The sequence below is a fragment of the Marmota flaviventris genome, chromosome 1 (assembly GCF_047511675.1).
Source record: "Marmota flaviventris isolate mMarFla1 chromosome 1, mMarFla1.hap1, whole genome shotgun sequence".
Taxonomy (NCBI): domain Eukaryota; kingdom Metazoa; phylum Chordata; class Mammalia; order Rodentia; family Sciuridae; genus Marmota; species Marmota flaviventris.
Genome location: NC_092498.1, coordinates 144,683,680 through 144,705,037, shown reverse-complemented (window position 1 = coordinate 144,705,037; position 21,358 = coordinate 144,683,680). Strand labels below are relative to the sequence as shown.

At 56.6% G+C, this 21,358-nt stretch overlaps 1 protein-coding gene across 1 annotated transcript in view; it reads left to right on the top strand.

Moving 5' to 3' along the window:
* Nucleotides 1-20,801, top strand: part of Oas3 (2'-5'-oligoadenylate synthetase 3) — a 33,746-nt gene extending 12,945 nt beyond the window's left edge. Inside the window, exons 12-26 of the mRNA XM_027923235.2 lie at nt 793-1,078; nt 1,700-1,884; nt 2,158-2,396; nt 3,045-3,192; nt 5,681-6,016; nt 6,586-6,856; nt 9,613-9,791; nt 10,844-11,079; nt 11,461-11,605; nt 13,980-14,153; nt 15,311-15,593; nt 16,137-16,324; nt 17,249-17,487; nt 18,362-18,515; nt 19,565-20,801. Of these exons, the coding sequence (XP_027779036.2) occupies nt 793-1,078; nt 1,700-1,884; nt 2,158-2,396; nt 3,045-3,192; nt 5,681-6,016; nt 6,586-6,856; nt 9,613-9,791; nt 10,844-11,079; nt 11,461-11,605; nt 13,980-14,153; nt 15,311-15,593; nt 16,137-16,324; nt 17,249-17,487; nt 18,362-18,515; nt 19,565-19,642 (3,141 nt within the window). The 3' untranslated portion in view covers nt 19,643-20,801. The remainder of the gene's footprint in view (nt 1-792; nt 1,079-1,699; nt 1,885-2,157; nt 2,397-3,044; nt 3,193-5,680; nt 6,017-6,585; nt 6,857-9,612; nt 9,792-10,843; nt 11,080-11,460; nt 11,606-13,979; nt 14,154-15,310; nt 15,594-16,136; nt 16,325-17,248; nt 17,488-18,361; nt 18,516-19,564) is intronic.
* Nucleotides 20,802-21,358: the final 557 nt, after the last annotated feature.

Here is a 21,358-nt window from a genome sequence, read left to right as displayed (position 1 = left end):
TTTCTCAAAATTCAAGTTAAGACTTGGAATGGAGTCTCCTAGGCCTGGCTTGGGGAGACAGAATGGAACTGGGTTACACGGCAGGTGGCCCCACCTGGATTTCGGGAGCTGTATGTGGGCAGTTCCCGCAGACATAACCAGGATGCTGGCCCCACTTGGGAAGGACGTGGGTGTGCATGAAAGATCACCTCGTCCTCTGTACTTCACACAGCCTCAGTTTACAATTGGACAGGCCCAGTGGAGACCCGGTCATCTCAATACAGTGTCAAAACGGAGGGTCCAGGCCTGCTGGTGTGCTGTGTGACCCCAGGCAAATACTGTGGTCTCTCTGATTCTCCCTTCCTTGTTCATAAGAGTCGAGGAGGATGGATTTGCTGCCTGGTTTCAACCCTGGCTTCACCCTAGAATCACATGATGTCCAAGTGCCATCCCAGCTCAAATTAGGACGGGACTCAGCTGTTGGCTGTTTTTAAAAGCTTCTCAGAAACAGTCAAGTTTGAGAGCCACAGGCCTGAGCAAAAACAGAGAAAAACTTTCAAATCCACCCCAGCCCCAAACCATGATGGAAGGAGAAGTTTTGCATTTGTTGAGGGGATTAACTCACTTCTAGCACACTGTGTTTTCTTCTGATCCTGCTCTATTGAAAGATGTGAGACACTTACGGGGCTCCTAACTAAGGTTAGGACACTTGCCCAAGGTCACACAGCAGGTTCCTAACTCAGAATCCAGAGCCCTTAAGTGCTGGGCCTCAAGCCGTGCTTGTGGGGTTGACCTCTCCCCTGTCCTCCCCAGGGTGGCTCTTCAGCCAAAGGCACGGCTCTGCGAGGCCGCTCGGACGCCGACATCGTGGTGTTCCTCAGCTGCTTCACCCAATTCACTGAGCAGGGGAATAAGCGGGCGGAGATCATCTCCGAGATCCGGGCCCAGCTGGAGGCCTGTCAGCAGGAGCAGCAGTTTGAAGTCAAGTTTGAAATTTCCAAGTGGGAGAACCCCCGGGTGCTGAGCTTCTCCTTGACATCCCAGACGATGCTGGACCACAGTGTGGACTTTGACGTGCTGCCAGCCTTTGATGCGCTAGGTGAGGCTCCCGGGTGTAGGCCTGAGAAGGGGAAGGACAGGAGCAGACAGGCACAGTTGTAGAGGTTGTGTACTGCACATCTGGGCTACATGGGTTCACATCACACACATTGTCCGTGTGAAGGTCTATCACACCTTTCCTGAAGAGTGCAGAGAAAAGGGCACCTTTTTCTAATTCCCTCAAAAATGCTCTGTGTGATAAAAGTGGCCTCAAGCCACTGGATCCTGGCCCCAGAAATGCCACCAACATGCACTGTGCAGAGTGAGAAAACCCCCGAAATCTAAGTTCACTTGGTGCCTGAGTTTGGAAGAAGAAGGGGGAAGGTTCCTGTGGAAATGTCTCCGCGCTGTCCTGTTCCAAAGGGCAAGCTTGGTGCTCAGCAGTGCCCCTGAGTGCCACAGACCACAGGGGGACCTCCGCCCCTGCCCCTGCAGTGCTGCTGTCCCCAGAGGCTTCAGGTCCAGGACCTGCCACCAATCTCTGCCCCCACGGAGCCCCCGGTGCCTCCAGGGCATCCCAGGCCACCCCAGGGACAGCCACTCTGGGGGGTCGCGGACATCCTCCTGGGTCGTGGCTGGGAGACTCTGGGCAGTGGCACCACATGGCCTCCCCGTTGTCCAGGCCAGCTGGGTGCGGGCTCCAGGCCCCCCCACGCGCAGGTCTACAGGGACCTCATCCGAAGCTACCACTGCGCCGGCGAGTTCTCCACCTGCTTCACGGAGCTGCAGCGCGACTTCATCGTCTCCCGCCCCACCAAGCTCAAAAGCCTGATCCGGCTGGTGAAGTACTGGTACCAGCAGGTCCAGGTGCGGCCCAGGGACTGGCCCCCCACCACAGCCCCTAGCACAGTCCCAGGCCCCTGGGTTGGAGGAACAGGGTGCCGCTGGAGGGCCTCGGTTTTCCCCTCTGACTGATGTAATTAGAAAGTCCTGGATTAGGCAGCTTCAGGCATAGCTGGATCCAGGAGCCTACACAGCATTATCAGGGCTGACAGCTGCATCCCGGGATCTGATGGGCGCATAGGTGCTGGGGGGCGGGGGCCCTCCGACCCCACCATCGCCACTCTCCTCGCTCCCCAGGGCCACAAGATGCCCAAGGGGAAGGGCTCCCTGCCCCCCCAGCACGGGCTGGAGCTCCTGACCGTGTACGCCTGGGAGCAGGGCGGCCAGGACCCCCAATTCGGGATGGCTGAGGGCTTCCGCACAGTCCTGGAGCTCATCACGCAGTACCGCCAGCTCCGCGTCTACTGGACTGTCAACTACAGCGCCGAGGACGAAACCATCAGGGACTTCCTGAGACAGCAGCTTCAGAAGCCCAGGTCCAGGCCAGCCCGGTCCCCAGACTCTGGCTGGGGCTCCCCCCACCCCCAGGGCACAGAGCAGAGAGAGCAGGACCCCAAGTTCAATCTCAGCTACGCAGCGAGTGCCCTTTAGCATCAGCGCACTCCGGGCGAGCGGGAGAGACCTAGGCCAGGGATACTGTGTCCCTTGTTTGTCTGAAGCGCGTTGAGGGCAGCGCTCGCTGCAGAGCCACCAGGGAGCATGAGGCATCTCATTCTCTGAAATGGGCACAGAGATAGAAGAGATGTCCCCAAGCTCGTGACACATGTCTAGTCGTTGGGCAGTGGCCATACAGGGGGACATTTTGAAGACACTCATGATGTCATCTGCCTTAGTAGAGAGAGGAGCCTGATCCGCTAGTGACGTCGGCCCAGGATGCGGGAGGGAGAGAGGCGGCCAGGCTGGAGTAGGCATCAAGGCCCACGTGCCCTGGGGGAGCACGGAGCCGAGGGGGATCAGTACGTCTGCCTGGATGCAGCATGGTCAAGGGGCCACCAGGCAGAGGAGCCCCTGAGCCCTGTCCAGCCCCTGCAGTGTCAGATACGGGGAGAGGACAGTCCAGCCGAAGCCACAGGGGCAGCCCTAGATGTCGCTAGGAGTCACACTGACCCTGGATGGAATTGCAGACCCATCATCCTGGACCCGGCTGACCCGACGGGCAACCTGGGCCACAGCGCCCGCTGGGACCTGCTGGCCAAGGAAGCTGAGGACTCCATGTCTGCACTGTGCTGCACGGACAGGGACGGCACTGCCATCCGGCCGTGGCCAGTGAGGGTGAGAGCCTGGGGGGACCAGGGGGGATGCTCCTGCCCCAGCCGGGCACCAGGGCTCTGTCCTGCAGTCCCCGGGGACCAGCGTCTCCTGCCACGCTCTCCCCCAGGCTGCTGTGTGAAGTCCAGGAGGTCAGTGGCTGCGCTGGACAGCAGGAGTGGACCCCAGCCCCAGTGGCTCTTCAGACCATCTCCCCCTCGCCTGCCCCCGGCCCTCCTGCTCCTTCCCGGGCAGCCCCCTGCCTCGGAACCTGTGCACAGGGAAAGAGGCAGCGCTGGGGTTGATTGTGTCGCGGTGTGAACTGATCGATAGGATCAGTAAGAGTGCGAGGCATAGGTTATAGACTAGTACAAATACAGATTGTAGATATGAGATTTTGATAAGTGAGATGAGACCATTATAAGGACTGTCACGGGCGGGCCTCGGACTCCATTTATGCCTCCTATAAAACACTGTTCCAAGAGCCGTTTCTGAGAAACTGAAATAAAAGCTATTTTCTTATTTAAAAAATTGTCTTTCTGGACTTTGTACCCCACAAATTGTCCCCTAATCAGGGTGCAGCGGTGGTCTGGGGAGCTGTGTCCTGGGTGTGAGTGCCCCCGTGGGTCTACACAACTTTGAAGTAGGCTCTGGCCTGCCGACCCCCGCCCAATTCAGGGTGGGACTGTCCAGCACCTGCTGAACCCGGGACTGCGGCCCCGGAGCGGCAGAGCTAATGCATGTTAGCTTCCGTTTGTCACTTGGAGCCCACAGGTCCTCCTGATCAATGTTTTATGATTGGCTGGCTCACACGACGACCAGCAAGTCACTGAGTTGTGGCTTTTGTCCTCATATCCTCCTTGGAGGGACCAGGAAGCGGCTGTCCTCCCACAGAGCTTGATCTCTGCGGTGGGTGACAGTCCCTGGCCAGGTAACTAAAGCTCTCTTTTGATTTGAATTGACTTGGGGAGTCTTCTGAAGCAGGTCCCCTAACCGCTGGTCACATCTGCCTGGATGCAGAGGACAGAGGGCACCAGAGTGCACACCTGGGGCACGGAGGCGTCCCCGGGCCCTGCCCCGGCCTCTGCCTTCTGAGCATCTCTGCCTGTGACAGCCAGGCTGCACAGCAATGACCACTCAGACTCCATCTCACCCTGAGGCTCCATGTCGCCTACGAAGTGCTTCTCCGGTGGGAAGGCCCCGCCCCTGTGCCTAGTAACAGGTGCCTGGCACAGCGTCCTTGGCCCCGCAGAAGGGCAGCTCGTATGCAGTGTGAGTGGTTCTCTTGCTCTCCGTTTTTCTTGGGCCACGAACCTCTTTAGAGATTGATCGTCCAGACGTCAGTGGCCATTCTCTACTCGTGCTGAACTAGGGTCCTCTTGACCCACTTCCCTCCTGCTGGCTTGCTGCTGGGCCAACCCGGAAAGTCCCGTGGGAGACACTGACATCCCCACTGCACAGTCTCTCTGACTGCCCGGGTCAGCTCCTGTCACTCACAGCTACGGCAATCCAGATGTGGTTTTTGCCTTTAAATAATGTAAAATGTCCAGCCCAGCGTCCCCCACAGTCACCACCTGTGAATCGGATGGAGGAGGGGCCCACCCCAGGGGACAGAGGAAGGAGGCCCCTGCGCCCTCTCTGCCCGGGATGTTAGGCACCCGGCTGTCCAGGGCCTCTGCTTAAGATGCCCGCCAAGGACACAGGACCAGGGGCCGTCCACTCAGCCCTGGGACCCTCACAGCTGAGGGCTGGGGACAGCCCCACCGTCTGGGCCACCTGCACAGCCCCTCCCCACCCCAGGTGCTGAGCTCCGTGGGTGTCGGTCAGTCGTCTGGGTCTGGCTTCCGTGGGTGGGTGGCTGGCTGGGAATCCAAGCCTGGAACTCAGGACCCCAGGTTCCACCTCTTGGGTTGGCCCTGGATGCTGGCCAGGCACATCTTCCAGAGCTGGGGGCAGAACCCCCTCTTCCCTAGGGAAGCTTCGACTTTCCTTCTATTAAGGCCTTCGACTGATTGAGTGAGGCCCGCCCCATTGGGTGGGTGGTCTCCTAACTCAAAGTCCACTGGTTTAATGTTAGCCTCATCTTTAAAATACATTCACAAAAAGATCTGGAGTAAGTTTGACCAAATATCTGGTCAACTGTGCTTGGCCAAGTTGGTGCATAAGATCAACCATCCCAGCAGGGAGGGTCCTGATCCCCTTGAGCCTTGGGGACTTTTGCCTCCTGGGTGAATCACTGCTGGGCAGAGGCAGCGGGGCAAACCCTCTGAGTTTCGATTTCCCAGTTCTGTGCGCAGAAGTTGCGTTTCTCGGTCTCCCTCCGTCCCACCCACCGCCCGGTCCCTCCTGCTCTGAGCACGTGACGGGGATCATTTAACGCTCCCCTCGACCCCGTGACAAAAGTGCCACTTTCTGCAGGTGGGGACCCTGAGGACCAGGGAGGGCGGGTCGTGAGCCCCAGGACACACCTGGCGCCCGGGAGCCCCCGCGTGGCCCCGGGGGCTGCGCTTAGCTGGCGGCTGGTTCCGGCGCAGAGGCGGCCGGACAGGCTCGGCTGAGTTTCGGTCCTCGGGCGGCCGCGGGGGCGGAGCTGCGCGGGCTTCGCTTTCCTTTTCCCCCGGCGCAAAGCGGTGCGGTGCGCGGGGCGCAGGGCCGCGGTCAGCAGGGCGCCATGGGCAACTGGGAGTCGCAGGTGTCCTCGGTGCCCGCCCCGCAGCTGGGCGAGTTCGTCCAGAGCCACCTGAAGCCCTCCGAACCCTGTCGGAAGCAGATCGAGCTGACGGTGGAGACCATCTGCGCCGCCCTGAAGGAAATCCAGCCCTTCCCCGTGGTGCAGAGCGTGGCCATGGTGAGCATGGCCCCGGCCGGGGTGGCTGGAGGTGGAGAGGGGCGCGGGCCTCGCGGCTGCCTCTGTCTCTACCCCGCTATGGCATTGGGCAAGCTGCTCACCCTCTCTGGGCCGGTCGGGGGGCGGGGGAGATGGTACCCACTTTAGGGTGTCTTCAGGCTTGAACGTCCGATGTCCTCCGCAGAGGGCTGCCCCGCCACCGGTTCATAAATCAATGAACAACTGATTTGTCGCTGGTTCCGTGGGCCCATTGTACAGAGGAAGCTACTGAGGCTGGAGGGTCTTAATGAATCTGCGCGGGGCTGTTCTGAGGTTCTCATCAGCAAGGGGCAGGAAGGGTGTTTCTCATCCTTTAGGAATGTTTGGAACCGTGGGCACCAGGACTGGGGCCGAGGGTCCTGGGCCTGTGGGGAGGAGGGAGCACTAGGAAAGTTCAGGACCCGTGGGGAAGGGATGCCTGCCACTCAATTCTAAGGCTATGGTAACATTTTTGGTTTTCAGTCAAATTGGAGTCCCCGGTGAACCTCCAAGAGTCCAGGGTCTCACGTCTGCTACTTTGTCACCCGCAGGGTGGCTCCTATAGCCGGGAAACGATCTTGAGAAACCATTCAGATGGTACCTTCGTCCTCTTCCTCGACCACTTGGCAAAATTCCAGGACCAGAAGAAAATCCAACAGGAAATCCTCGACATCATCGGGCAACAGCTCAAGACCCGTCTGCTTGCCCTCGGGCTGACAGATGGGTATCAGATCCTGAGACTCGGAGGGGAGCTTAACATCGAGGTGTCCACCAGGTGGCAGACGGTCTCCTTTAAGGTGCTGCCTGCCTTCAATGCTCTGGGTGAGTGCTCCCGGGCAGAAGCCTCCGGGGTCCTGTAGCCTTGGGCAGGGGAAGCAGCAGCGCTTCCCAAAACGGGACCCTCGGGAGGGAAGGGCCCCCTGCCTGGCTGACGCTCCTCTCTGGAACTCCTCCCACCTCCCCACTGACGGTGGCAGGAATGTTCTAGACTCTCGAATCGGAAGCTGGGTTTTCCAAGCTACGTGTGCCTGTGAGTCCCCTGGGTTCTTCTGGAAGCGCAGGTTCCTCAGGGTCTGAGGAAGGGCCCGGGCTTCCCCAGCTCCCACCGGTCCACAGCCACCAGGCTGGCTCCCCAGGGACAGGAGGGGCAGGACAGGCTGCAGCCTGCGTCCTCCCAGGTCAAGAGCAAGACAACCACCTTCCTTGGGAGCCTGTCTACCAGAGTCTGGGGGTGCTCCTCCCGCCCCCCAAGACCTGCCTGCCTCCTGTGTCCCCTGCTTGCCAATGCCCCCACGGTCCTGCCTGTCTCCAATCCGGGCTGCACCTCTGATCAGTGTGTCTCTCCCGCTCCCCCACAGCCCTGGCTACCCCCAGTCCTGACCCTCTTGCCTTCAATCTGCCTCCCCCCCCCCCGCCCGCCCACCCCTACTCCAGGCCACTGAGATGTGGCCATAGCGCCCTGAGGGTCTCCCTACTCCTCTCCCTCTGCACCCTGCAGATGGGTTCTATCTGTTCCAGCACAAGCATGGTTCTGTCCCTCTCCATTGCACCCTTGACCAGATCCCCACAGGGCAGGACGCTGATGGCCTAGTGGCCCTGCGGGCTCACCCCACCCCAGTCTGCTGCCCGACCTACCACGTGCGCTCAGCCCAGACTGTGGCCCAGGCTCTGGGGCCTCATCTGGAACGTTCTTCTGCCCGCCTTTTATTTTTTGGTAACTCCAACTCACTGTTGGTTCCTGCGCCTGATTTAGACCCGCTTCCTGTAGGCTCCGATAGTGACCTGTGTGTCCCCAATCATGAGCTATGTCACTGACATCCAGATAACTTGTTCTGCCTCTCCTAGATGGTACCATCATGAGGACAGGTACATGACCGTCCTGTGCTTCTCTGGATGCCAGTACAACGTTCATTATCAATAATCATTGCGATCTTCTGACTGATGGAGGGATGATGGATGGAAAATAGATGGATGGAGGGATGTGGGTGGATGATGATGGAGAGGTGATGAAGGGAGGGATGATGGGTGGAAGGATGATGGAAGGATGATGGACGGAGGGAAGGTGGATGGAGGGATGGTGGATGGTGGAGGGACTTAAGAATACTAGAACAGAGATCCAGCCTCTCCTTGCACATGTGGGGAAATGGAAGGAAAAGATGTCCCCAGGGCCACATGGCCAGGCACAGACAGTACTAGAATCAAAACCCAGGGCGTCCAAGCCCCTGGCCAGGGTGCCTTTCATCATTAAGGAATTTCTGGATTGCACGGGACTTTGAAGAACAATAGTTCCCCCATCTTCTGATAAGGTGAGGACATACACCCATCCCGAGGACTCCCTGTCACAGAAAGGTGACCTGGCCAGAGAGAAGGGCATCAGGGCAGCCCTGAGTCTGGTCCCACCAGGTCCCGTGTCCACCGACTGTAAGATCGGACTAGAGACAGCAGCTTGCAGGGCCATTAGGATGTTAAGGGCGTGAGCCTGCGCCTGCCTGAACCGCGGGCTGGAGTCGGGGCTCAGAGACCCGCGACTCCAGCTTACAGTGGATCCTGCGCGCTCTGCGCTCATTCCCGGCATCGTGGCTGGCGGCAGCGGCGCGCCCTCTGCTGGGTGCACCCTGTCATGCCAGGACAGTGCGAGAAAGAAACGCACGTCTCCCCACCTGTGGTACCCAGAAGCCACCGCCAGATGGCGGTAGAGCTGCACGTTCCAAATAGAGATCCCTCTCTAGGCGAAGAGAGAGGTTTTTGCTTTTGTTTTCCCTTGTAGGCAGAGGGTTGAACTCAAGGCCTTGTGCATGCAAAGCAAATGCTCTTTCCTCCTAGTCACACCCCCAGCCCAGATCTCTTCTAGAAGGAAGCAATAAAGGTTGTCTTCGGAATTCACTGACAGCTCTCTTTACTAGATAGCAGACTAACCAACCTGGCCGCCCTTTACTACCAGGTTCTGCAGTCTTCCTGCAACTCACCTCTCCCCAGGGCCTTCCACCCAAGCCACAACTATGCCGGCTCTTTGACCCATCCATCATCCATCCACCCTCATCCATCCATCATCCATCCATCCATCATCCCTCCCTCCATCCATCCATCATCCCTCCCTCCGTCCATCCACCATCCCTCTCTCCGTCCATTCACTGGACATGTCTGTATTCCCGTTTACTCCTCTGTAACTTAGCTGTGGCAATTGCACTTAATCAAGAATAGTTTGGTGATGTTGCATTAAGGGCATGGACCGTGCCTAGCAGAGAGTCAGCACTCAATGATTACCACTGTGGGGAGGGGAGAATGCTCTTTGTTCAACCTCCTTGCTTGCCAATGACCCTGGACCCTGCCTGGGAGTCAGCAAATACCTGTGGGGATGCAGAAGAGCAAAAAGCCTCCTGCCTCCTCCTGGTTGTTGATCCAGATGTGTTTATATGTCACCTATCATTGCTCCCTTACCTCTCTAGTCATTTCTGCTGATGATTTTCATCAGCAAACTACCTGTCGCAGTCACCTGTTATGGAAGCGCACCAGCCTTCCTAGAGATTGTCCCCCATCATTGTCCCTGCCTCTCTGAGCCCGGGTTTCCCTCTCCATAGGCTTCAGTGAGAATCCCAGCCCCTGGATCTACAGAGATCTCAAAAGAGCCATGGATGAGACCTCTGCCTACCCTGGAGAATTCTCGGTCTGCTTCGAAGAGCTCCGGAAGAAGTTTTTCAGCAAGTATCCCAGAAAACTGAAGGACTTGATTCTCCTGATAAAGTACTGGTACCAACAGGTAATTTCAAATTGAACATGTCATTACGATGTGCTTCCTTGTGATTGAGATGATGCACATCCAGCCAGGTTCCAAAGCTTGCTGTTATTGTTCATCCTCATCGGCAATTCCCAATCAAAATGGAGAACACTTTCTGCCTCCCAGATGCCATCTTGAGACCACCTTGGTCCATTATGCCCCAAACACCCCTATTCCAACATCTGTCACCACCAACCAGTACCGGGGATTGAACTCAGGGGTACTCGACCACTGAACCACATCCCCAGCCCTATTTTGGATTTTATTTAGAGACAGGGTCTCACTGAGTTGCTTAGTGCCTCACCACTGCTGAGGCTGCTTTGAACTCACGATCCTCCTGCCTCAGCCTCCTGAGCTGCTGGGATTACAGGCGAGGGCCACCGCACTCAGCCTGTTTCCGGAGGGTTTGCATCGCCTTTCTTTTGTCAACACGATATTTGGGAGATTCAGCCACATTGTTGCAAGTAGCGGAAACGTTTTCTTGTTTCCAATGGTTCCATTTTGTGAATATACCACATATTGATCTTTTCTACTGCTGATGGGCATTTGGGTCATTTCCAAATTGGAGCTATTATGAATTAGGTTACTCTGCCTATTCTCCTGGGTGTCTTTTATAAATTTAAACACTCGTTTCTCTTGGGTAGGCACACGGCGGTGCCATGGCTAGGTTCTAGGGTCAGCATACGGTTGTGTACATGTGTGCGTGTTCACACAACCACACGAAACACATATGTGCATATGTATATCTACAAGCCTGGGATCCATATGAAATACATACGGGGAGTTTTTAATTCACTTCATTATGGCCAAACAATTTTCCAGAACAGCTACACCAAGTTATATTCCCATGAGGGTAGGTGAGAGTTGGGGTTGCCCGACACTCTGTCCAGCCTGGGGTTGGACAGTGCCTTCAATGTTAGGCCTTCTGGTGGGGACAGGGACTTCTTGTAGACTCCGGATTCCTTGATCTCGGACCCCAGGGCACAGGGGGAACTAGGTCTCAGCACAGCCCTTGCTCTTGTCTCTTCCCACAGTGCCAGAAAAAATGGGGGATTTCCTCCTTGTTCTCGGGGTATGCCCTGGAGCTCCTCACGGTGTACGCCTGGGAGCAGGGGTGCGGAGCCGAGGACTTCGACATGGCCCAGGGCGTCCGCACTGTCTTGGGGCTGATCGAGCAGAAGGACCTCCTGTGCGTCTACTGGACAGTCAACTACGACTTTGAGGACGAGACCGTCAGGAATGTCCTCCTGCAGCAGCTCCGATCTCAGAGGTGGCCAGCCTGCCCCGCAGTCTCCCCCCACAGGCCGCGCGCCAGGCCTCAGGCCTTCCCCCGTGGCCCCCGGGGGCTGAAAGTGGGGACCTGGCCCATGCTCTTTGCTTCCCAAACTGTGGTCACGCTTTGTCCTAGAAACAAACATGGCAGCCGTGCTGGGGCAGAGGTGCAAAGGGGAGAAGGGGTCAGGAGGAAGGAGAAACCCCTGTGTCCTCGGTCGTTGGACCCTCCCTGCCAAGCAGTGGACACAGGCCCAGAGAACCGACTGTCACAGAAAGAGCCCTAGCAGCCCAGGGGACCCGCAGGAATCCAAATCTGGGTGGCAGCTGCCCACTCTGTCCTCAGAACTGACGGGTTTTCCTCCAATGGGACTCCCAGGCCGGTCATCCTGGACCCCGCCGACCCCACCAACAACGTGAGCAGACAGGGTATATCCTGGCCGCGTCTGAAGGAAGAAGCCGGGCTCTGGCTCTCTTCTCTCAAGCAGAGCGGCGAGGCGCCGAGGCTCTCCTGGAATGTTCTGGTAAGAGGGTTTTCCACACACGGCTTGCTCCAGGCTGTTGGAGGGTCCTGCCGACCCCTGGCTCGGTCACTGGTCCTGAGGCCAGATACCCCAAGTCAGGGTGTGTATAGGACGTGCTCTCTCTGAGGACGCTGGGGAAGAATCCCCCCTGTCCCCCGGCCTCTGCGGTTGCTGGCCCTCCCTGGGCTATGGCAGCCTCTGGTCACCACTGCTTCCATGGTCACCTGTCCTTCTCCATGTGTCTCCATGTCCTCTACCCTCTGTGTGTCTGTCCAGCTGTTTCTCTTCTCATAAGAACACGAGCTGCATTGGGTTAGGACCCACCCTGACCTCTCTTAACCTGACCACGTTCAGAAAGACCCCATTTCCAAGAAAGGTGCTGCAGGTCAAAACCCTGACGGCTCTTAGGGGGACGCGACTCAACCTGTGACACTGCAGGGCTCTCCTTTCCCACAGAAGGCCTGGGAGGCGTAAACGGGAACAAAGAGCAAGAGGGGACCCCAAGAGAAGATGTGAGCAGAGCCTAAGAGAGGGGGCAGTTCCCCCCTGGGGACGCCCAGCAGGCTCTCACCCCATGCAGCCGGCGTGGAAGGTCGGGGGGAGGAGGCAGAGATAACCCCCAGAGGGACTGGCCGGGAGACAGTCCGGGTATGGATCCCTCGGTACCCTCAGAGCCTGCAGAGGGGACGACGCATGGAGGACATTCCCGGGTCAGACCACTGGGACTCTTCTGCCTCCTTGAGAAAATTCATCTTCTAAGGACAAGCAGATGGAGCAAATTCCGCATTCTGCAGACAAGGGACTGATTTACCCCCAATTCTATGGGAGGCAGGAACTACACCCCTTTTGCAAAGAAATCTGAGGGCTGTAAATGAACATGTGAAGGAGCTCACCTGATGAAGGAGCCCGTGCCTGAGGAGGTTCCCTAACTGGACCCCCGGGCCCTGCCCCAGCCCCCCTCGCTCTGGAATCCTGGTCGTGGCTCCCTCCCCCCAATTTTCATGACGTTTTATTCTGAAAAGCTTTCAAACATAGAATAGTGGCAGCGATGGTCCAGCGGGTCTCTCTGGGCCCCGACACGGCTGCACAGATGTGCCACATTGACCACATCTTCCACAGGACATGCATGTCACTATCACCACAGGAGTTTAGACCTGGACATTTGTGACTAGGCTACCAGACACCTTCCTACCTGGACATTTCTGCTCCTCCATAATCTCCAGGCCACCAGCTAATGCCGCTGGGCTCATATGTTTTTACTGTCTCAATCCAGTCCATTTCTAGATCGCGTCCAGTACTCCGAGAATATCCTCTAGAACATTCTATCCCAGAGCACAGGTCGCGTTGGTTCTTGTGTCTCCCCTATACCATCTTGGGCTCCTGCTTTGGACATCTGTGTCTTGCTCTTCTCCTGCCTCTGTGTCCAGACTGGGGACCCTCCCCCCCTCAGCTACTGAGAATAAGTCAGGAGCCCAGGAGCCGCTGAACAACAGGAAGGCTCACGTGCATGTGTGCACACACACTCTCACACACTCACGCACAGTCACACACACTCACACACACAAACCCTGCACTTCCAAGTTTGCCCTCCAGGGGGAGCTACCCCAAGAATTCTGAGGTCCCCTTGCAATATCTTTGGACAACCAAGGTTAGCTGTTGACCATGGAGCTGAGCGACATTCGCACCTCCAATGGGCTGGTCAGTGCTGGGCAGGGGAAGGACCTCATTCCTCAGAACAACGGGTGCATCGCCCCTTAGTGCAGCTGCCTGTCTGTTTAGTGCCCCAAGCTTAGTGGCTACAGCAACATGAGTTGACTCTCTTACAGTTCTGGGGAGAAGCAATCCCAGATGGCATGCCCTGTGCCGGAACCGAGGCGTCGCGGCTCGGGGGAAGGATGTGTTTCCTGGGCTTTTCGAGCTTCTCAAGGCTGTCCCAAGTTTCTTGACTTCTGGGCCTTGCTTCCTCCACCTGCAAAGCCAAGAGCCTGGCACCTTGCTGTCTCTGTCTCTGCTTCTGGGGCCGCCTGGCCTTCTTCAGCTCTAACCTTCCTGCCTGCCTTGTAATCTCGGGACTCCCTGGACCAGCCGGGTGATCAGGCTCATCTCCCCACCTCCAAGTCCTCACCAGCCCGTCAGGAGCGGGACCCAGATCTCTCCAAGGTGGTAACTAGAGGAACTAGCAGGGTGCTCACCCCCGGGGGATTCGGGTACACCCTAAGCTCTCAGGTGCACTCCTGAGGTGAAGCCACTTGAGGGCCACAGACAGGACAGCTGCTGCTGACCGGGGGAGGGCGGAGACAGAGCTGGCACAGTGGGGAAGGCAGCCCCCCTTGGCCGCCAGGAAGGCTCAGCCCTGCGTCCCCCACTTTCCCAGCCAGCACCACTCTTCATGACCCCCGGCCACCTTCTGGACAAGTTCATCAAGGACTTTCTCCAGCCCAACAAAGACTTCCTGGATCAGCTCCACAGAGCCGTGGACGACATCTGCACATTCCTTAAAGAAGATTGCTTTCGACACTCGACCACCAAGGTCCAGAAGGTCATCAAGGTGAGTGCAGGCCTTCTCTCCAGGTTTGCTGCGGGCAGGGGAAGAAGTGGGACGGGGCATCACTGTGGCTTTCCAGGACTCAACCTGCATCAGAAATCTGAGACTAGGGAACTGGGACTAGGATGCTAGTCTTTAGGGCTCATGTTTCACCCTGTTTCCTAGGGTTGCTGGCCATCCTTGGTACTCTTGGGCTTGTAGGTGCATCGGTCCCATCTCTACCTCTGTCTTTGTATCCCCTCTCTGACATGTGTCTTCTTCTTTTCCCTTCCAAGGACACTTTCCATTGGGTTTAGAATTCAGAATGATCTCATCTCAAGATCTTTAATTTAATTACATCTGCAAAGACTCTTTTCCCCAATAAGGTCATGTATCAGTCAGCTCTCCAATACTGTACCAAAATGCCTGAGACAAATGAACTGATAAAGAGAAAAGGTTTGTATTCATAGTATCAGAGGTTTCGGTGCATGATTGATTGTCCCCATTACCAGTGGTGAGGCAGAACATATGGTGGACCAAGCCACTCAGCTCATGTCTGGGAATCAAAATACAGACAGATAGGAGGAGGCGGCATTTCTATAATCCCCCCCTGGGGAATGCCCTCCATGACCTAAGACTCCCATAGCCACAGCTCTTAAATTTCACCAGAAATTGAATGGAGGAGGAGGAGGAGGAGGAGGAGATTAAGAAGAAGTTAAAGCTGTGTAACAGAGAACTAAGCACCTCCAAAGCCTAAAATACTTACCGTCTATCCTTTGATGGATTGTTTACTGACCCCTGCACCTTAGTTATGAATATTCATCCCGGGGTCCCCAGACTGCAGAAGGAGACTGGCCCCTCAGAGAACAAATGAGAACTTACAACGTAACAATCACCCTGAGTTTGATGTCTTTGAGGAAAATCTGTGAAAGCTGAGGATTCTTTAGGAAATGAGAAGTGGAGGATCCATTGCTATTGTCCCCCGGTGGGATCGGGGCACCCGATCCTAACGCTCTGTAAATCTTAACGCTCTGCTCTGCTTTGGACTCCGCCCTCACTGGACCCTCATTGGAAGCTGCCCTTAGTGACCTCATGAATTAGCCCCAAGTGGTGCCAGACCGTGGTGGCGAGGGCCTCAAGGGCCAGGAGAGCCTGGATCTCACGCCCCCTCTGTCCCCCAGGGAGGGTCAGCCGCCAAAGGCACGACCCTGAAGACCGGTTCCGACGCCGACCTGGTGGTGTTCCCCAGCACACTTCAGAGCTACACCTCCCAGAGAAACGAGCGGGGCAGGGTTGTCCAAGAGATCCGCAGGCAGCTGGAAGTCTGGCAGCAGAAGACGCAGTTCGAAGTGACGTTCGAGATGTCCAAGTGGAAGGCCCCCAGGGTGCTGAGCTTCTCTCTGAAATCCAAAAATGTCAACGAAAGCGTTGACTTTGACGTGCTGCCCGCCTTTAACGCACTAGGTGAGCATCCCCAGAGCCCAGCTCTGGAGGAGGAAGATTCTAGATGCTGGAAGTGGTGGGTGGTCAGGGATGGAGAGAACCAGCAAGTACAGAAGCAAAGTGCAGAAGAGGGACCAGCAAACTTTTTTTTTTAATCTAAAAGTCAAGATAGCAATTATTTATATTTTGAGGACTACGGGGTATCTCCCTGCACTCAACTCGGCCTTTATAATATGAAAACGGCCATAAGCAACACATCGACAAATACTGTAGCCTTGTTCCAATAAAACTTTATTTACAAAACAAACAGGGGGTCAGGTTTACCCCAGGGACCAAGGTTTGTGGATTCCAGAGCTGCACTGTTCAAAGCTCATTCTTCAATAATGGAAGTTGTCTCCAGCTGTGTTCTAGATCGACCAAGAACTTGAAATAACCTCAGAAAACATCTCATTCCTCTGAAGAGACTGCCTGTGCCTTAGACATCAAGATGCAAATACTCTGGTACAGTTCAGCCTCATTTCCTGGGACTGTATGTCACAAAATGTTTTAAAATCTTTTATCCAGGTCAACTGCATTCCGGCTCCACACCCAGACCCCAGGTCTACGCGGGACTCATCGATCTGTACAAATCCTCTGACCTCCAGGGGGGAGAGTTTTCTACCTGTTTTACCGAACTGCAGCGCAATTTCATCCTCTCCCGGCCCGCCAAGCTGAAGAACTTGATCCGCCTGATGAAGCACTGGTACAAACAGGTATGCTGGCCCCGGCTGACCGCCTGGCCATGACCTTTACCAGTGAGATGTGGCCAGGAAGCCAGCCCCTGCCCCGTTCTCCCACGCTGGGGACTGGGCCGCTCCAGAGAACCTGCCCATGGCTGAGCCGGGTGTCTGTAACGTTCCTGTCACTAACTTTATTTACTTGGGCCAGGCATGCCCTGCCTCCTGCCATCAATTAGCCAAAGAATTCAGCAGGAATCCAAGCCACCAAGGGAGGACGGGAGTTAGGAGTGACAGGCCCGCGGGTTGGCAGGTGCCAGGGTGGCTTCTCTGCTGGTTGGTTTCCACAGGGGGTAGACACGGACACCTCCTGGCAGGCAGCCTGCAGCCGCAGGGGAGGAGGCTGGCTGCGCTTTCTGTACTGGGCAGCCCCTCTGTGCTCGATTCCACGGTCCCGCACACAAGGTCCTTTCCGAGTGTTTTCATGATGGCAAACGTCCAACGCACGACCCCGGCTCCGGGAGCTGCCCCTTGCTGCTGTGGCCCCTACGGCCTGAACACTGGGCTCTGCGGTCTTTGTCCCAGACAATCAAAGGTGGTGGGTGTGGCGGTTCAGAGGGCTCTGGTGTGACCTGGAGCAGTGTCCTTCCCCTTGACCCCGCCTTCTGATTTCATCTGAAGTGGACATCATGGTGCCCAGCTTTGGTGAGATTAGGGATGATGCGAGTAACATTCCCCAGCCCATGGTTAGCCCCTGGTGGGGTTCTGGCCACGGCTGTGTGACTGTCCCAAGAGCCCCAGCTGCTGGACAGTATTTAGACCTCCACGGGGCAGAGCACCTGCCACCAGCGTCATGGTGACTCCGTCGCTCCGCCGTGGCCCCGCCGTCCATGGGACCCTCGAAGAGCTCCTGGGGCGCGTTCTTACCAAGGTCATCTGATGTCCCTCCCTGTCCCTCAGTGTGAAAGAAAACTGAAATCCAAGGGGTCTCTGCCCCCGAAGTACGCCCTGGAGCTGCTCACCGTCTACGCCTGGGAGCAGGGCAGCGGGTCGGAGAGTTTCGACACCGCCGAAGGCTTCCGGACAGTCCTGGATCTGGTCACAAAGTACCAGCAGCTCTGCATCTTTTGGAATGTCAACTACAACTTCGAGGACGAGACGATGCGCACATTCCTTCTGACCCAGATCCAGAAAACCAGGTGCCCCTCTATTCTTGATTGACTGGTTCCCTCTGATGCTCTTGCATCCTCTTCCTCCCCCTGGACCCTAAGTCATTCCACATGTGACCCTGAGCAGCGAGGTGCTGACAGCACGGCCACCCAGTCCCCAGGGATAAAGTCCTAGGGGCGGAAGGAAGTGCTGCCCGGGAGGAAGAGGGGCAGGGCTCTTATCCACCTGGGTTTGTCAGCAGGTCTGAGAGGATGGCGTTGGAAGAGTGTCCCCAGAAAGGACGCTGTCCTCCACAGGTCAATTTGTTATTGGGGGTTTGTACTAGGTCAAGTTTAATCTGCCCTTTCCGACCTTCAAGAATAGACAAGGAATCTCAGCACGTGTCCTCAGCAGCGGGGACAGAACACCAGAGGCAGGAGGAACAGGATGAGAAAAGAAAGAGAGAACAGAGGAAAGGGGAAGCCGGGTGGGCTGGGGGGCAGGGGGACCTGCTCCACAACATTGTATTTGGTTAAATGAGGACTCGGCCTAGAGGGGACAGTGACATAGAGTGGCACTGTGCTCTCTGTGTAGAGTAACAGCTTCCAAAACATCTAGCAGATCCTGTGATTTGTGCCTGTGATCCCAGCTGCTAGGGAGGCTGAGGCAGGAGGATCTCAAGTTCCAAGCCGGCCTCAGCAATTTAGAGAGGCCCTAAGCAACTCAGTGAGACCCTCCCTCTAAATAAAATACAAAATAGGGCTTGGGTTGGGGCTCAGGGGTCAAGTGCCCCTGGGTTCCATCCCTGGTATAAAAAAAAAAATTGCTGTAAGTAGGACGGGGCCTCAAATTCTGAAGTCACCAGTTTGGAAAGAAATCCTCTAGGAATTAACCAGCTTCTCACACCTTCTCACCCTCCTACAGGCCTGTGATCTTGGACCCAGCAGACCCCACGGGTGACGTAGGAGGTGGGGACCGCTGGTGCTGGCATCTCCTAGCCAAAGAAGCCAGGCAGTGGCTGTCCTCTCTCTGCATGAGAGATGGGGCCGGAAACCCCGTGCAGCTGTGGAATGTGCCAGTAAGGGTGATCTGAAGGAAGTGGCCCCCCGGGACGGTCCCGTGTCAGGCTCGAGTCAAGGAACTTCTCTGTGAGCTAAAGCAGCCATGTCCCCTTCCCCACCCCATCACCAGTAACCACTGCACATCTTGGCAAGCAAGAGGCCACCAGGGCTCCAGAACAGCTCTGGAGCCCTTCCCTGTGTGGTTCCCTCGGCCTCAGCACCGCTGACGTCAGGGCTGGGGTGCCCTCTGCTGGTGGGGCGGAGGAGCTGGATCAAGAGTCTGAGCAGCACCCTGGTCTCTACCCAGCAGGTGCCAGAAGCACCCACCTCCCTAGCCAACCAAGTCTGCAGACATGGTCACATGTCCCCCACGGAAGCGCAGCTCTTTGTGGCTTCTGGCTCCACCCTGTTTAGTGGGTTTCTGGAGTCGCGGCCCCGCGTGTCCACAGACAGCAGGTCCCCCTACTAGGAGGGAAGAACTAAAAGGGGAAAGATAACCAGGGGTGGTGAGCACTGGGATTTGGCTGGGGACAGTGGCACACACCTGTGATCCCAGCCACTCGGGAGGCTGAGGCAGGAGGATCACAATGGTCTCGTGGCTACAGAGAACCAGGGTGAAGATGACCATGGCTGTGGGTTGGGTCGGTCACCCAAGAGTGGGGGCTTCCTGCCACCCTGATCTACCCTCGGGCCCTCCCGCCTGCACCCTCGGCCACCCTCCCCAGCCCGCATCCCTCTCTACAGCAGGGCTTCTCCACCTGGGCCCTGGGGTAGGGGAGTCTCATTTCAGGGGCTAAGCAGCACCCCAGCTCTCTACCCAGATGCTGCCACCCAGGTGGAACAAGACATTGTCACCTGTCCTCCAGGGAGGGAATTTGTCCCTGGGAGAACCCCTGCATTAGAGCAATCCCCCTGCTTCCCCTTGTTACCAGAACCGATAGCACCAAAAGAGTGTCTCTGGCCACAGTCTCGTCCCCAGATACGGTCCCCAAGCCTCTCCTTCGGCTCCTTAGCAGGGGTCGTTGCTGCACAGGACCCTCATCTCCTCCGCTGTCCACTCCCGCAGACAGTGCAGACGCCGAGCAGTTGCGGAGCTGGGCTCTACCCTGCTGTCTGGGTCAGAAGCCACTCCATCCTGAGGTGACGCGCTAGAAGACCTTCTAAGGCCATCTGGAAATTGCTCTGAAAGAATCCGGTCCCCCAGGCTCGCTCCACCCTGCTGGGCCCCGCCTCTCCTCCCCGGTGTCTTGGAGCCCCTGAAAACAAGGCTGCAGAGCCCTTTCCCGACTCCCACCTGGTTGGACCCCATGAGGACGGTGACCACCTGGAAAAGCCTCGGCCCTCGGCTGCCCTCTCTACACCCCTCAAGGACCCTCGCTGCACCCCCAGAGTGAGGCTCTTCTCCTGGCCCTTGGTCCCTTCACTCTGAGCTGTTCTCACAACCTCCCAGCTCAGCCACCATCTGTCTGTCCCCTTCCCTCCACGCACAGACCCTCCCTGCCCCACTGCTGTGGTGTCCCCCAGCCGGCTGCCCGCCAGCCCTGTCCTGCCATGGTCAGCTCCCCAGGGCTGTTCCTCCCCCCACCCACTGCCTGTCTTCCCACCCACCCAGGAGACAACAAAGCATCCCACCCGGCCTTTGTGCCCAGGGACTGGCATAGAATTTCAAAACCAAGGAATTTCCTGACAAAAGTGTCTTTTGCATTCATAACGAACCCCCTCCACCATCCCTGAATTTCAGCTAAGAAGGTGACTCCTAGCTGGTGCAGTGGCACACACCTGTGATCCCAGTGACTTGGGAGGCTGAGGCAGGAGGATCAAAATTCAAGGCCAGCCTTAGCAACTTAGTGAGGTCCTTTCTCAAAATAAAAAGGTCTGGAGGTGTAACTCAGTGATGGAGCATCCCCAGGTTCAATTCCCAGTACTGCAAGAAGAAAGGAGGAGAAAGAGCCTCAGAGACCCCAGGGGCACTTAGAGCATGTGGAGGGGGGCTTCTCGAGCCAGAAAGACCTCCCGCGTGGGAGCTTTCCACACCCCCCGATCTTCAGGAAGCAGAGGGAACTAGACATTGAGCTCAGTTGTGCAGTTGGTGATCTAACCAATCTTGCCCAAACAGTGGGGTCCAGTATAAACTTCTAGGTCATGAGGCTTTGGAGCTTCCTGGTGGGCAAAGACTACAGTGTCTCAGGAGGGTGGCATGCCCAACACCAAGGGGACAGAGCTCCTGAGCTCAGTGTACCCTGTCTCTCTTTATCTGGTTGTTCACTCATATTCTTTATCATAAAGTGGTGATTGCAAGCAAAGTGTTCTCCTGAGTCCTGAGAGTCATTCTAGTGACATATGAGACCTAACAGGGTCAAAGCCCCAAGTTTGTAGCCAAGTCAGGCAGAGGTGTGGGCAGCCCGGGGAGCCCATGCGGGGCTGCTGTCTGAAGTCAGGCTGGACGTGCTGGAGACCTTGCTCTTAACCCGCGGCCGCTGCACCCACTCCAGGCTAGAGTCTGAATTGAATTGAATTGCAAGATGGTCTGTGGGTGTCAGAGGATCAGCACTGAATGCACCACTTTCATGCCAATGCCTTCGCTGCACTCAGTAGAGGGTTGAATTCATTAGGAGCCAAGCTAGACGTCACAGTGACCGGCAAACGTGCAGTCCTTGGTCCTTATGGGATGCAATGAGGGCACCGACCCTTTTGCAGAAAAAAAATCAGTAGCTGGGGCTGGGGATGTGTCTCAAGCGGTAGCGCGCTCGCCTGGCATGCGTGCGGCCCGGGTTCGATCCTCAGCACCACATCCCAACAAAGATGTTGTGTCTGCCGAAAACTAAAATATATATATATATATATATATTAAAATTCTCTC